Consider the following 14,829-nt stretch of genomic DNA (forward strand, 5'->3'; position numbering starts at 1 on the left):
TACGCTCTGCTGCAGGTATAAAGGAGAACAGGGAGGGAAAACTGGGATTTTGAACAAGAGGACAAATGCAAAGCCTGGTGGGCAAAGGAGGAGCATCTACGCAAGTGAGAAACAGGTGAAGACGGTGGTCGAGAGAAACAATGGTTGGCTGGAGAGCGAAGGGGAGGCTCAGAGGGAAATTTTAGAAAGCCGCAGAGAGCCAAGCTCCAGGACCAGCGGCCGGGATCCGGCAGTTCTAAGAGCTACGGGGAAGCAGGCACCCAACGGCTCGGTCTCAGGTTTCCGCGGGTCACAAAAGGATAACGGACATCCTCCCAACGGTGGACCTGGGGGCTCCGCGCGCCGCTTCCGCTCGACCGCCCCGCCCCGCCCCGCGTGCAGCCCACCTGCGCTCGGCCCCGGACCCAGCGGGGCCCGGGGACCGGTGCTCGCAGCGCGATGCTGGCCTGTGGCCACCGGCGAACACCTTCCTCTGCTGCTCGCTCGCCCGCCTTTGTTCGCCTGGCCCTCCTCCCTCACTCGGTCGCCATCGCCTGCCCGAAGCCAGGCAGGAACCAAGAGCAAAAGCTGCCCGACGCGAAAAAGGAGGCACAGGCGTTTCTCTTCAAAGCAGACTTTATTGGGGCGCCGGGGCAGCCCCGCGCGCCCACCCGCTCCCCTCCGCGACCCCCGGGCCGCCCACCCCCCAGGACCCCGGGCTCGGCCGACCCCGCCCAGCCCCGCCCCTCAGGCCCCTTCCCACGCGGCGTCGGGTGCCGCGCGGACCGCTCACCGGCTCCCGAAGCGGCGGCTGCAGCGTCGACACCCCGCTCTAGAGTGCGGCCCGGGTCCGGGGCGGCGGGTTTTGCTGCTGTTGCACCGCGAAGGGCGGGAGCCGCACGACTCGCGGCGGCGGTGGCGGCGGCGGCGGCGCGCTGACGTCACGCGCAGCGGCCAGCCAGCGCGCGCGGGGGCCGTCCCGTCGGCCCCAATCCGGGAGGAGCCCGGGTTGAGTGGGCGGGGCGGCAGCGGCGAACGGGCAGACCGATTGGCAGAGGAGGAGGAGCGAGAGGGCGAGCAAGCGAGTTAGGAGCGAGGTGGGGCGGGCCGAGGCCGCACGGAAGTCTCGCGAGGCCAAGCCTGAGCGGAGTGTGGCGGCGGCGGCGGCGGCGAGATCTGGGCTCAGGGTGAGGAGTTGGTATTTGTGTGGAAGGAGGCGGAGGCGCAGGAGGAAGGGGGAAGCGGAGCGCCGGCCCGGAGGGCGGGAGGAGGCGCGGCCAGAGCGGGCGGCCGAGGCGCGGCGCGGCGGGGCGCCGGGGCGAGCAGCGGCCGAGCGAGCGCGGGGCGCACCGAGGCGAGGAGGCGGGGAAGCCCGCCGCCACCGCCGCCGCGCCCGCCCCTTCCCCCCGCCGCCCGCCCCCTCTCCCCCCGCCCGCCCGCCCGCCGCCTTCCTCCCTCTGCCTTCCTTCCCCACGGCCGGCCGCCTCCTCGCCCGCCTGCCCGCAGCCCCGGAGCTGAGGCCGCCGCGGCCGTGGCGGCCGAGCCCTCAGTCATGGCCTCGGGCGACACCCTCTACATCGCCACGGACGGCTCGGAGATGCCGGCCGAGATCGTGGAGCTGCACGAGATCGAGGTGGAGACCATCCCGGTGGAGACCATCGAGACCACGGTGGTGGGCGAGGAGGAGGACGACGACGACGACGACGAGGACGGCGGCGGCGGAGACCACGGCGGCGGGGGCGGCCACGGGCACGCGGGCCATCACCACCACCACCACCACCACCACCACCCGCCCATGATCGCGCTGCAGCCGCTGGTCACCGACGACCCGACCCAGGTGCACCACCACCAGGAGGTGATCTTGGTGCAGACGCGCGAGGAGGTGGTGGGCGGCGACGACTCGGACGGGCTGCGCGCCGAGGACGGCTTCGAAGACCAGATCCTCATCCCGGTGCCCGCGCCGGCCGGCGGCGACGACGACTACATCGAGCAGACGCTGGTCACCGTGGCTGCGGCCGGCAAGAGCGGCGGCGGCGGCTCGTCGTCGTCGGGCGGCGGCCGCGTCAAGAAGGGCGGCGGCAAGAAGAGCGGCAAGAAGGGCTACCTCGGCGGCGGGGCCGGGGCGGCGGGCGGCGCGGACGCGGGCAACAAGAAGTGGGAGCAGAAGCAGGTGCAGATCAAGACCCTGGAGGGCGAGTTCTCGGTCACCATGTGGTCCTCAGGTGAGCGCCGGCGCGCGCCGGCCCCCGGGATGTTTTTGTTTTGAAGGGAAGCCATGTTTTATGTGTGTGATGGGCGCCGCCATCTTCTTCGCAGGGCAAGTATGGCGGCCCCAAAAGATGGCGGGCCGCGGCGGGGGCGGCGGGCGGCGGGCGGCGGGCCGAAGATGGCGGCGGAGGCGCGGCGCCGCCCGCTAGGCCGCAATGGCGTAGTTTCCCCGGGCGGGGCGGCCGCGCGGCGCGGGGCGGGGCGCGCGGGGCGGGGCGCGCTCGGGCCAACGGACGCCCCGCCGGCCCGTTGTCCGCGGCCCCCGCCCGCGTGTGCGTCCGCGGGGCGGCCGCCCTCGAGGCCCCGGGGCGCGGGCAGGGCGTTGGCGGGGCTGCGCGGCGTGGACCTCGCGCCGGGCGGGCCGCGCCTTTCCGTGGCCTGCCGCTGGGGGGCGTCCCTGGGGCCGCGCCGCCCCCCGCCCCTTCCCGGGAGCCTCGACTGCTCCCGGGAGGCGCCTTCCGAAGGGGGCGGAGGCGCCGGCCGCGCTCGCCTCGGCGGGGCGGGACCAGGGCGGCGCGCGGCGCTCGGCGCTCGCGTCGGGCTCGGCGCCCGCAGGGCCTGTCACCGCGCGGCGGCCGAGGTCCCCGCTCCTGCTGCCGCCGCGGCGCCGGGCCGGGAGGGCCCGCGGGGATCGTAGCCGACGGCGAGCCCTGGGCTCGCGGAAGTTTGGTTTTCTTCGGCCCGGGGCGCTTTGCGCACGGGCCGGTTGGCTGCACAGCGAGGCGCGCTTGCCACTGCGTCGGTAGACTCGAGCGCTTCGTGGACGTTTCCTCTTGTGTTTGACCTGGTGGAAAGCGCCTTGTTCTCCCCGTGAAAAGAGGGTCCGCCAGGCGTCTTTCTGCAATTTCAGTACTGCTTTGAATGAAAGCCAGAAAAAATAGAGCAAAAGAGATTTATCTGCACATGTAAATCTCTTTGTTTTTCCTTTGTAACTGCGGAAGGGCTTTTTGTTTGTTTTTGCTGTGATTTTGTTACTTGATGCAAAGATTATCTGGTTAAACTGCTGGAATAGTAAATAAGACTGAGAATAATCCTGTCGTAAGTAGTTAACCTAGGACCTGTGGTGATTGGATTTAAGCTGTAGAATGGCCTACCCCATGGTTACTCCACCGCTGTTCAGTGAATTCTCAGAATTGGATGGAGCTTGGAAATGTGCACTTTGAGTATTAAAGGGTTTCTGGAATTCACAGGAACGAATAAAATAAGCCAAAAGGCTGGACTGAGAAGCTGGTCTGGTGGTATCTCCTGAAAGCCCCAAGTTGAGATAACTAAGGCAGAAGGGATCTGTGACTCACGACTGAGCAAAGGAATGGAGTTTCTGTCAAAATGGAATAGCAGTTGCTGACAGGCTCTATTCTGGGTTTCCGAAGACCTTGCAGAGCTCAGTAACTTCAGCAGGAGCTGTATGTTTAAATGAAATGTATGTTTCAGCACTTAAAAGGTTCTGTATACATTCTGGTGTGCAGAATGATTGCACACTATTCATGTTGGAGCTAAAAGTCGTATTTTTCTGTTATTAATAGGAATGGAATAATGGAGGGGGTGTTAGTTATTGATGAGTTTGCTGAATTCAAAGATATCATTTGAAATTGGATGTTTAGGTAAAGATACATTTATTACATAAAGCTTAGGTTTACTCTTTTTCATGATATGGTTGTGTTACCTCCACTGTAGTTCAGAACAGTGGGATGTTTTATATATTCTGCACTTGATTTTACCAGATTGCTACCCCACTTTTCCATACCAAGAAAACTTTGTGATGAAGGCTTTACTTGAATGTATCAAAATTAGGTTAAAAGTCATTATTTCCTCTGTGCAAGTGGTTGCTCATAGGCTTGTGCAGTTTGGGGGTATTTTAAGGTCCATTTCTTTTTTCTTTTTTGGCTGCCCCTTGGCATATCGAGTTCCCAAGCCAGGGATCAGCTCTGAGCCGCAGTTGCGGCAGTATCAGATCCTTAACCCACTGCGCTGACCTGGGGATCAAACTTGCGTCCCAGCACTGCAGAGACACCGTCGATGCCATTGCACCACAGTGGGAACTCACTGTCCCTTTCTTTAAAGAGTTAGTTGTCTGGCATGTTGCAGTACTCTGCACAAAGGTGGTTGTAAATATTTGATGGTAATAACGCAGTAAGGAAGTTTTCTCAGACATGTTTTGTGGTAAACTATTCCCTTTCCTTATTCTTGTGGTTTGGACTGTTACCAAAGAGAAGCTAAATGGTTCGTGATTAACTGTCCATGTCCCAAGTTCAAATTCTACATATAGTTTTATCTTCAGAACCGAAGTAAGGAGATAATTGATAACAGGCAAAAAAAAAAAAAAAAAAAACCAAAGCAAGTTATTTGTTAAGCTAAGTTTCTATTTGTAGGAGTTCCCCCTACGGTGCAGTGGGTTCAGAACCTGTCTGCAGCAGCTAGGGTCGCTGCTGGTGCAGGTTTGATCCCTGGCTGGGCATAGTGAGTTAAAACCATCAGCCGTTGCCACAGCTGTGGCTCAGATTCCACCCTTGGCCCTGGAACTTGCCATATGCTGTGGGTGGCGCCATTAAGTGAATAAATAAGTAGAATTATAAAAGGTGAAGGAATGTCTCTGTGTGTGTGTTGACTGGTAGGCCATGTGCACAGGGCTTTCACACACTTGATCACATTTGATCCTAGACTTAAGAGTTTAAAACCATCTCAGCCTAAGCTCGAACTTAGTTAATCAGAAGTCTTTATAAAAATAGTGGTTGGGGAGTTGCCGTGGTGGAGCATCTCAAACGAATCCAACTAAGAACCATGAGATTGAGGGTTTGATCCCTGACCTTGCTCAGTGGTTAAGGATCCAGTGTTGCCGTGAGCTGTGTTGTAGGTCGCAGACTTGGCTTGGATCTGGCATTGCTGTGGCTCTGGCGTAGGCCGATAGCTGTAGCTCCGGTTAGATCCCTAGCCTGAAACTTCCATATGCCCCAGGTGCCGTCCTAAAAAGACTGAAAAGACTGAACAGAGTTGTCTTGTGGAAGAGTGGGTTTAGGATCTAGTGATTTGCTGCAGCAGCTTGGGTCGCTGCTGTGGCCCAGGTTCAATCCCTCTCCCCGGGGAATTCCACATGGCCGCAGGTGGCACCGATAAATAAATAAATAATAAATAAATAAATAAATAAATAAATAAAGGTAACTGTACTCTTGTTACCTCTAGTTACTTGTTATTAACTTTTGGCTAAAAAAATATATAGTGGGAAAGCACACCCGAGGGCTTTTTGGGTTTCTTTTGCTTGCATGCCATCATCGTTTAATTTCCCACAGTGACAGCGGTCTGTATAATCGGCATCATTTGAATGGAATAGCAGAAAGAGGAATCTAGTAGTTCTGTAGCGGAGTAGTTTTAGATCTAAAGGGGTCTCTAGCGATCTCCTTTTTTCAAATTGATATAATTCATGTGCACATGGTTCAGTGGTTTCTGTTACTCTCACCGGATTGTGCAACAGATACCGCTGTCTGGTTCCAGGACACCTATCACCCTAGAAAGAAACCCCATAACCAGCAGCAGTCACTTCCTAGCCCCCAGCCCCCAAAGCCCGGCAGCCACTGATCCACTTTCTTTTTGGCTGGATTTGCATATTCTGGACATTTTGTTGGGGTGGAATCATACATACCTTTTGCATCTGGCTTCTTCTGTTTTCAAGATTCTTCAGAGTTTAAGAATGTACTTCGTTCATTTTTACAGCCTGGTAGTCTTCCCTTGTATAGATAAAGCAGCAGGAGCTGCTTATTGCTGATGAGAGAATTCAGGCCTAGTTAAGGTTGAACATTTTTTAATATTTAATCACAGTTCAACTGCGTTTTGAATAGTCTTCATCCATTGCTTCAAGGCCCCTGTGTTTTTTGGTTTATTCCTAGCATATAATTAAGGAACACTGCATTGTTGCCGGATTTAGGGCATCGTGTCATGTATTTTTTTCCCTAGATGTTCGTCACTGTAGTTTAGGACTGACATCCCCGATTCATAGAACTTGTTATAAGCTAAACCACTTAACTAAATCACTGGGTCTGGTAGGAAAGCAAATAATAAAAATTGAGTATTTAAAACATTTAGTTTTGGGGCTCCTGTCGTGGCTCAGTGGTTAACAAATCCGACTAGGAACCAAGAGGTTGCGGGTTCGATCCCTGGCCTGGTTCAGTGGGTTAAGGATCCAGTGTTGCCGTGAGCTGTGGTGTAGGTCACAGATGCGGCTCCGATCCCAAGTTGCTGTGGCTCTGGCGTAGGCTGGAGGCTATAGCTCTGATTAGACCCCTAGCCCGGGACCCTCCATATGCCGCGGGGTGCAGCCCTAGAGAAGACAAAAAACATTTAGTTTTGAGAGAAAGCCAAGAAGGCTTTAAAATCTTGAAGTTTCAGGTGGTGAGAATTTGTGACCTTCCCTCAAGGCTGTGTTGGTATTTTAATTATCTTCTGTTAGACTGAATATAGAAGTGCTTTGTGTGCATTGAATGAAACATCTACCAGACCAGAAAACCACTGATATTAGAATCAGCAAGTTGAAAGAAAATTGAGAAGTATTAAATTTTTTTGTTTATATATTCAGAAAGCTCAGGTTTGCCAAAACTGACTAGTCCTGACCATTCACTTTTTTTTTTTTATCACGCCATTTATCACAAGGAGAGAGGCCATAAATGTAAACTCCCATGGAGCCAAGCCAAAGAAACCCTCCAAAGTAATCATGTCAACCCCATGACCTACATAGAGCAGCCTCCGTCATAGACCCGAGTCCTGACCTGGTAGCTCTGGAAGCCTGGCTTACTGATAAGCCTCTGTGCTCTCAGAGACGCCTCTCCAGGTTATTAACCACCCCCGCCCCCAGCCCCAGTCAGCAGCTGTTGCCCCCTGGTAGGAAAAGGAAAAATCCTCATCAGAGAAGGCCAGGGCTCCTGATCTCCCTACTGCAACTAGCATTTTAGTCTTTTGTAAGAGAATAAATAATAGTTTTAAAAAGTATGCCAGACTTCTGGGTGGATATTTACAAAAAGGCTGTTTATTTTGAAGTCTGCTTTAGTTGGGCCTGTTTGTGTTTTCGTTGGTGGTTTTTGTTGTTGTTTTTTTAAGGTTTGTTTTAAGGCTGGGAAATTTAGGGCCCATAACAGGTTATTAGCAAAAACAATTATTTATGAAGGACGTTGCTTTTCCTTTATCATCTTTTTTTTTTTTTTTTTTGGCTTTTCAGGGCTGCACTTGCAGCAAATGAAAGTTCCCAGGCTAGGGGTTGAATCAGAGCTACAGCTGCTGGCCTAAACCACAGCCACAGCAGCAACGCCAGACCCTTGACCCACTGAGCGAGGCCAGGGATCGAACCTGCATCCTCATGGATGCCAGTCGGATTCTTTTCCGCTGAGCCATCATAAGAACTCCCCAAAACATGTTAAAGATTACATTTCACTGCTTTTGGCCAACTATTAGGAAATTGTGGCGAGGTCTAGCGAGTTAGCTGACTCGGTTGTAAAAGTGTGGACTTTAATTTCTGTTTGGAAGAGGAGCCATTTCCTAGTCCTTGAGGCGTCTTGTGTTAGTAGGTCCCATTCTGTTTAGCTGTGTGATTAATTATCCATAACAGCAAGCCCAGTGGTTTCTGGGAATCTCACTGTAGCAGCATCACATTTCCTCTTTAGAGGGCACCGACCAAAGATCTGACCTTGGCATATCTTCACTTCTGACCTTGGGATCTTTGGAAAGTGACTTGTTAGAGTAGGGGAATCCCTAAAAGCATTTTTTCATTTCCTTTAGAACAGAAAATTCTATTCCCTTCTGAATTCCTGTGTAACAAGAGGAAGCAATGTATGCCATCATTTCTTAAAGCGAAACTACCCAGTTTTAACATGACCTGGCAAATGAGATAATGAATGGGTAGTTCTCTTGTTAACTATTCAGTTACTTCAGCCTTACAGTGTGATTTCAGGTGCCATTAAACATTGAACCATTGCAGATGGTTGTGATAGGCTCATTTTGTGTGTGTACATTATACCCCGCACATATAAGGACTGAGGGCCAGGGACTGAGGCACTGATGTGCTGGAAGCTGTTCTTGGGGTTTCTGGGCCCTGTCTCCTCTCCTCTAGGAGAGCCACCAACTTTAGCTGGTATTTCTAGTATCTCACAGTATCACCCAAAAATATCTTTTTTTTTTTTCAGTTCTCAACTCAGCCTTCTTCTTTCCCCTTTTTGTCTTTTAGCTTCTACGCACCCCCCAGAAAATCGAGGGAGAGAAGCTACTGCCACGACTCCCAATTGACATTTGGGTGGGGTTTGGAGGGTTTGGGGGGGAGGTTGGCCCTGCCTGTGGCATGTGGAAGTTCCCTGGGCCAGGGATGGAACCTGTGCCACAGCTGTGACCAGAGTCACAACAGTGACAATGCTGAGTCCTTAACCCACTGAACCATCAGGGAACGCTTGCAGTTGGTTTTTATTTTTTTTATTTTTTTTTTGTCTTTTTGCCATTTTCTTGGGCCGCTCCCACGGCATATGGAGGTTCCCAGGCTAGGGGTCTAATCAGAGCTGTAGCCTCCGGCCTATGCCAGAGCCACAGCAACGCTGGATCCAAGCCGTGTCTGCAACCTACACCACAGCTCACAGCAACGCCGGATAGTTAACCCACTGAGCAAGGGCAGGGACCGAACCCGCAACCTCATGGTTCCTAGTCGGGTTCGTTAACCACTGCGCCACGACGGGAACTCCGGTTTTTAATTTTTTTATTTTGTTGATACACTAACTTGTACCTTGTAGTAGTACATATGGTCCTTATACTGAATACATTTTAATAGAATCTTAACAAGGACTAAACATGGACCTCTGGATTTCACTTCTGGGGCTCTAGTCACACACAGACTATTCCTTCTTGAATTGTCTAAGACTGAAATCATATGACTTCACTCCTTTGCCCCCAAACCCCTCAAACACAACAGTGTGAATATACCTAATGCCACTGAACTGTAGACTTGAAAATGGTTTGAGTGGTAAATTTTATGTTTTATTAAAATTTTTACCCACTCACATCCCCAGGACATGCTGTTGCATTCAGTTAAATCCGGACTCCTTACCGTAACCTGCCAGGCCACCCGTGACTTGGCCCCTGCTTTCTTCTCTGACTCCCACCTTCCTCCCTCTGCTCCCATTAGGCTCCAGCCTTCCTGGTCTTCTTTTAGTTCCTTGAACTTGTTCCTTTGCACTTGTTCTTAGCCTCCAGTGTCCTGACCCCAGATGTGCACATTCAATTTCAGCTCTAAGAGGGCCTGTTCATCCTTTCAACCTAGCGTGCACGCTCAGGCACATACACACTGTTGCTTTATCTCATGACCCTTTATTTTCTTCATAGCACTGTCCAAAATTATCTTAACTTGCTACTTATCACCTTCCTCTAGAATGTAAGTCCTGGGCTGTAACGCTGCAGCCTTAGGATGGTTCAAGGCACACAGAGGATGTTCAGTAAGTAACTGAGTGACTGAGTCCATGGAAGTTGTGCTGAAAGGCAGAATCACGGCCTGGAGACCAAAATACCATTCTCATCTATTGCTCCTTCTGCAGGACTAGTAAGGGTGGGGCGATGGTAGAGAAACAATCCTTTCTAGAGAAGGCATGGACTTTAGTCAATTCTAGATTCAAATCCTGGGTCTGTGCTTCTTGAGAAGCTTTCTTAGGACTGAATTCTAAAGTAAGCTTTTCTGGGTTCCCTTGTGGCACAATGGGTTAAGGATCCAGCATTGTCACTGCAGCAGCTTGGGTCACTGCTGTGGCCCAGATTCAGTCCCTGGCCCAGGAACTTTTGCGTGCCGTGGGTGTGGCCAAAAAATAAAACAAACTTTTCTATGTGAAGGTGGCCGGTGAGTGACAGCAGTGCACAAATAGTGTCAGATTTCCTGGGGTGTCTTGGAGCAGCCAGAGACAACGAAACCTAATTGAAGATGATTCTTTACTATAGTTTTTAAAAGTTCAACATTCTTTTTTTTTTAGTCGATTGCTTTTTATTTTTGTTTTATTTTACTTTATTTTGGTTTTTTTTAGAGTCGAATGAGCTACATATGGAGGTTCCCAGGCTAGGGGTCTAATGCGAGCTACAGCTGCCAGCCTATGCCACAGCCACAGCAATGCGGGATCTGAGCTGCTTCAGGGCAGTGTTGGATCCTTAACCCACTGAGTGAGGCCAGGGACCGAACCCACATCCTCATGGATACTACTTGGATTTGTTTCCGCTGTGCCACAATGAGAACTTCCAAAGCTCAGCATTGTTTTTTAACTTTTTTTTTTTTTTTTTTTTTTTTTTGCCTTGCCTTGCCCTGCCCATGGCATGCAGCAGTTCTCAGTTCAAGGATCAAACTCACAGCTATAACCAGAGCCAGAGCAGTGTCAGTGCTGGATCCTTGACCTGCTGAGCCACCGGGGAACGCCAGATATCCTTTAAAAACCCTTAAGCATAGGACCTACTCTTCTCCTTAAGCACAGGAGGGAGGGCAAGGTGAAATGTGTTTTTGCATGCCTGTTTGCTAGACACAGTGGTTGCCATGTATTACCTTGTTTCAGCCTTGGAAGATAAGTGATCTGCCTTTTTTTTGTTTGTTTTGTTTTGTTTTTTTTGTCTTTTCGCCTTTTCTAGGGCTGCTCTCACAGCATATGGAGGTTCTCAGGCTAGGGGTCTAATAGGAGCTGTAGCCACCGGCCTACACCAGAGCCACAGCAACTCGGGATCCGAGCCTCGTCTGCAACCTACACCACAGCTCACAGCAACGCCGGGTCCTTAACCCACTGAGCAAGGGCAGGGATCGAACCCGCAACCTCATGGTTCCTAGTCGGATTTGTTAACCACTGTGCCACGACGGGAACTCCAAGTGGTCTGCCTTTTAATAAATGAGGAAACCAAACAAGATATGGGTGTAGGAATGAGAGGCCAACTCAACTTTTTAAGGGCCACATCTGTGGCACATGGAGGTTCCCAGGCTAGGCATTGAAATCAGGGCTGCAGCTGCCGGCCTACACCACAGTCAGAGTAATGCCAGATCCGAACCTCGTCTGCGACCTACACCACAGCTCACAGTCAGATCCTCAATCCATTGAGCATGGCCGGTGATCGAACCTGCATCCTCATGGGTACTAGTTGGATTCATTTCCGCTGAGCCGTAACGGGAACTCTGAGAGGCCTCTTGAAGGAAAGGGATGGTGGTGTGGCCTTTGGCAAGCCCAGATGGGGGGTGAGAGAGAGGTGGGCAAGAAGGGAAGGAAAGCTGTGGTTATCGCATACCTTTTATCAGACATGGAGTAACTCTGCAGGAACACCGGTTTGGCTGGAGCATGGAGGGCGTGAGAAACTCCACTTTTTAACCCTGCCTCTGGACCTGTAGTATGCGCTCAACCTTTCCATTGAGTTCCTTATTAGCTTTGTTTTGCCTCTCACACTGGAATGAGCGTTGCTGTAGCTTTGGTAACAGAAACAAAAGAGCGAAGAGACAGGGTAAGATAGGGATTTATCTCTGTGCCTTCCCCTCCAGCTTTTTTTTTTTTTTTTTGGTTGTGCCTGAAGTATGCAGCAGTTCCATAGCCAGGGTTCAGGGTTCGAACTTGAGCCACAGCAGTGACAATGCTGGATCCTTCACTCTCTGTGTCACTAGGGAACTCCCTTTTAACCTTTTGAATAGTCACATGTGTAGAAAAAACAACGCTTTAAAAACGTGAATGAGTAGGAGTTCCTCTCGTGGTTCAGTGGTTAACGAACCTGACTAGTATCCATGAGGGTGCGGGTTCGATCCCTGTCCTTGCTCAGTGGGTTAAGGATCTGGCCTTGCCGTGAGCTGTAGGATCCCATGTTGCTGTGTCTGTTGTAGGCTGGCAGCTGCAGCTCCGATTTGACTTCTAGCCTGGGAACCTCCCTATGTTGTGGGTGTGGCCCTAAAAAGACATAATGACCAAAAAAAAAAAAAAATGAATAGATTGTTCTGCCGAAATAACTCAAAGTGTGCTGGCCCATTTGTGGATGATATTGGCTAGATTTAGTCTTTCCATGTCTTCCATCTAAGGCCATTTAATTTGCTCTGGTTGTTGTAGGTCATTTGTCTTTAGCCAGAGAGTTAGTACTGGAATCATCTAATCCCCAGTTCTGACTAGAGGTTCTCATTAGGACATTTTGCCCTACCCTACTTTGATTCAGTGACTTGTTGTGTCAGCTTTTTCCAATCAGGAATTCTGATTTGGTTTTAATTTGCTTTGCCCCGTTAGTCACATCTATAAATTTGAGTTGCATTGGTTATAGAAAGTGATTTTGATGAAACTTCTAATGAGGACTAACCCTATCCCCTTGAAACAATGAGCTAAGTCCTGCCCTCAAGGAAAACTCCAGAGAAGACTGAAATATACACAACAATTTTTAAAGCAGCTTTAGATACTTTGCTTCATGAACATGCTTTACTAAAGTTCCCACTCCCAACGAGTGTCCATGAGGTTGTGGGATTTTTGTTTGTTTGTTTTTTGGGGGTTTTTTTTTGTCTTTTTGCTATTTCTTGAACTGCTTCCGCGGCATATGGAGGTTCCCAGGCTAGGGGTTGAATCGGAGCTGTAGCCACCGGCCTACGCCAGAGCCACAGCAACGCGGGATCCGAGCCGCGTCTGCAACCTACACCACAGCTCACGGCAACGCCGGATCCTTAACCCACTGAGCAAGGGCAGGGACCGAACCCGCAACCTCATGGTTCCTAGGCGGATTCGTTAACCACTGCGCCACGACGGGAACTCCAAGGTTGTGGGTTTGACCCCTGGCCTTGCTCAGTGGGTTGAGCTCCGGTGTTGGCACGAGCTGTGGTGTAGTTTGCAGACACAGCTCTGATCTGAGGTTGCTGTGGCTGTGGTGTAGGCCGGCAGTTGCAGCTCCTGTTCGACCCCCGGCCTGGGAACTTTCATATGCCACACGTGCGCCCCTAAAAAAGATTTTTTAAAAAATGCTTTCCTTGGATGTGTATGTGATCATCAGAGCTGATCAGTTAACACCGTCCCCCTACAGCGAATCTATTTCGGTAGTAACCATGAAACGGAAGTGATAAAATAATGGCCACTGAAGACAGGGAAAAAAGCTTCTATATTTGAATGCATATTAGAACAGTAAACATTTTTATTTTTATTTTATTATTATTATTTTTTTTTTTTTGTCTTTTGTCTTTTTTGTTGTTGTTGTTGTTATTGTTGCTATTTCTTGGGCCGCTCCCGCGGCATATGGAGGTTCCCAGGCTAGGGGTCTAATGGGAGCTGTAGCCACCGGCCTACACCAGAGCCACAGCAATGAGGGATCCGAGCCGTGTCTGCAACCTACACCACAGCTCACGGCAACGCCGGATCGTTAACCCACTGAGCAAGGGCAGGGATCGAACCCGCAACCTCATGGTTCCTAGTTGGATTCGTTAACCACTGCGCCAGAACAGTAAACATTTTTAAATAAAATGTAGGAAAAGAAAAATTAGTGAATACTTCTCACTTTTTTTTTTTTTGGTCTTTATAGGGCCACACCCATGGCACATGGAAGTTCCCAGGCTAGGGGTCTAATCGGAGCTATAGCTGCCGACCTACACCACAGCTCACAGCAACGCTGGATCCTTAACCCACTCAGCAATGCCAGGGATCGAACCTGCAACCCTCATGATTCCTAGTGGGATTCATTTCCATTGCGCCATTGGGACTCCCACAAGTATTTTTTGAATAAAGGGAGAAGCTTAAGTACCTATGGTCTGTAAGTGTCATAGTAGCTTCTCTTTTAGAGCGTCGTAAATTCTGGTTATATTTGGCAAAAACTTCTGAAGATTTTCTTTGCAAAAATCAGATAAAATGGCCAAATTATAGCAAACATGGACATTATTTGGTCTATAGCTTTAATAAGTGTCCAGTTCTTGGTGAAAATGATACATTGTGTTTGATTTCTTCTGGCATCAGATCCTAGCATGTTTTGTCATTTCTCTAGCTATCTTCTTTGAAGTGGGTTTTTTTTCCTATATAGTTGATTTTCTTAAATTTTGTTGTTGAACGGTTAACAACATGAGTTATACTTTCTGTACATTGGTCCTCAAGGAGTTGTCCACATTAACTGCCATGAAACAAAATATTTATTAAGGAATAACTAAGAAACATGTAAAATAACAAAGATTTAAGTATACATTATGAAAGTGAACATTAACCACAGCAATTATTTCACTTAAGACCAGCAAAAAGTTGTTGCTGTTTTGGCAAGAATATTGTATCAGTGACATTGCTTCAAAGTGCAGGTGTATAGTGATAAAAGCAGACTCAATTTTTGGTCAGTTGATTATGGTTTTAAAATTATTTACAGCTCTCATGCACTTGTTGTCTCTGCTCAGGATAGACTCTTTCACTGTGTGCCACTTCTGCTTTAAGGTCACTGAGTGTAATTCTCCTCAGACAGGGCAAGTTTTCTCTCTGTCTGAACATAACTCTCTAGTTTCCTTTGCAAAGTCTTCATTCTCTCTATTAAAGTTACCCAGGTTTTGGTTCTGAGTCTTCTCTCTGTATTTATTTTATTTTTTTATTATTTATTTTGCCTTTTCTAGGGCCATTCCCGAGGCATATGGAG

The 14,829-nt window shown here is 50.1% G+C and overlaps 2 protein-coding genes across 5 annotated transcripts in view; one reads left to right on the plus strand and one right to left on the minus strand.

Annotated features, from left to right (window-relative positions):
• DEGS2 (delta 4-desaturase, sphingolipid 2) overlaps window positions 1-885 on the minus strand; it is a 74,934-nt gene extending 74,049 nt beyond the window's left edge. For all 3 annotated transcript variants that reach the window (XM_084970187.1, XM_021099703.2, XM_084970189.1), the window contains exon 1: window positions 773-885. The gene's annotated coding sequence lies outside the window, so the exon portion shown is untranslated. The remainder of the gene's footprint in view (window positions 1-772) is intronic.
• Window positions 886-1,125: 240 nt separating this feature from the next.
• Window positions 1,126-14,829, plus strand: part of YY1 (YY1 transcription factor) — a 38,678-nt gene continuing 24,974 nt past the window's right edge. Inside the window, exon 1 of one of the 2 annotated variants that reach the window (XM_021099699.2) lies at window positions 1,126-2,201. In XM_021099699.2, coding sequence (XP_020955358.2) covers window positions 1,532-2,201 — 670 coding nt within the window. In that variant the 5' untranslated portion in view covers window positions 1,126-1,531. The remainder of the gene's footprint in view (window positions 2,202-14,829) is intronic. The other variant, XR_014811363.1, reaches the window with a different exon arrangement.

Source organism: Sus scrofa, chromosome 7 (genome assembly GCF_054392235.1).
Source record: "Sus scrofa isolate SSC_HxYL_T2T_F1_AM1 chromosome 7, Sscrofa_HxYL_maternal_Yorkshire_Landrace_v2.0, whole genome shotgun sequence".
Lineage (NCBI taxonomy): Eukaryota > Metazoa > Chordata > Mammalia > Artiodactyla > Suidae > Sus > Sus scrofa.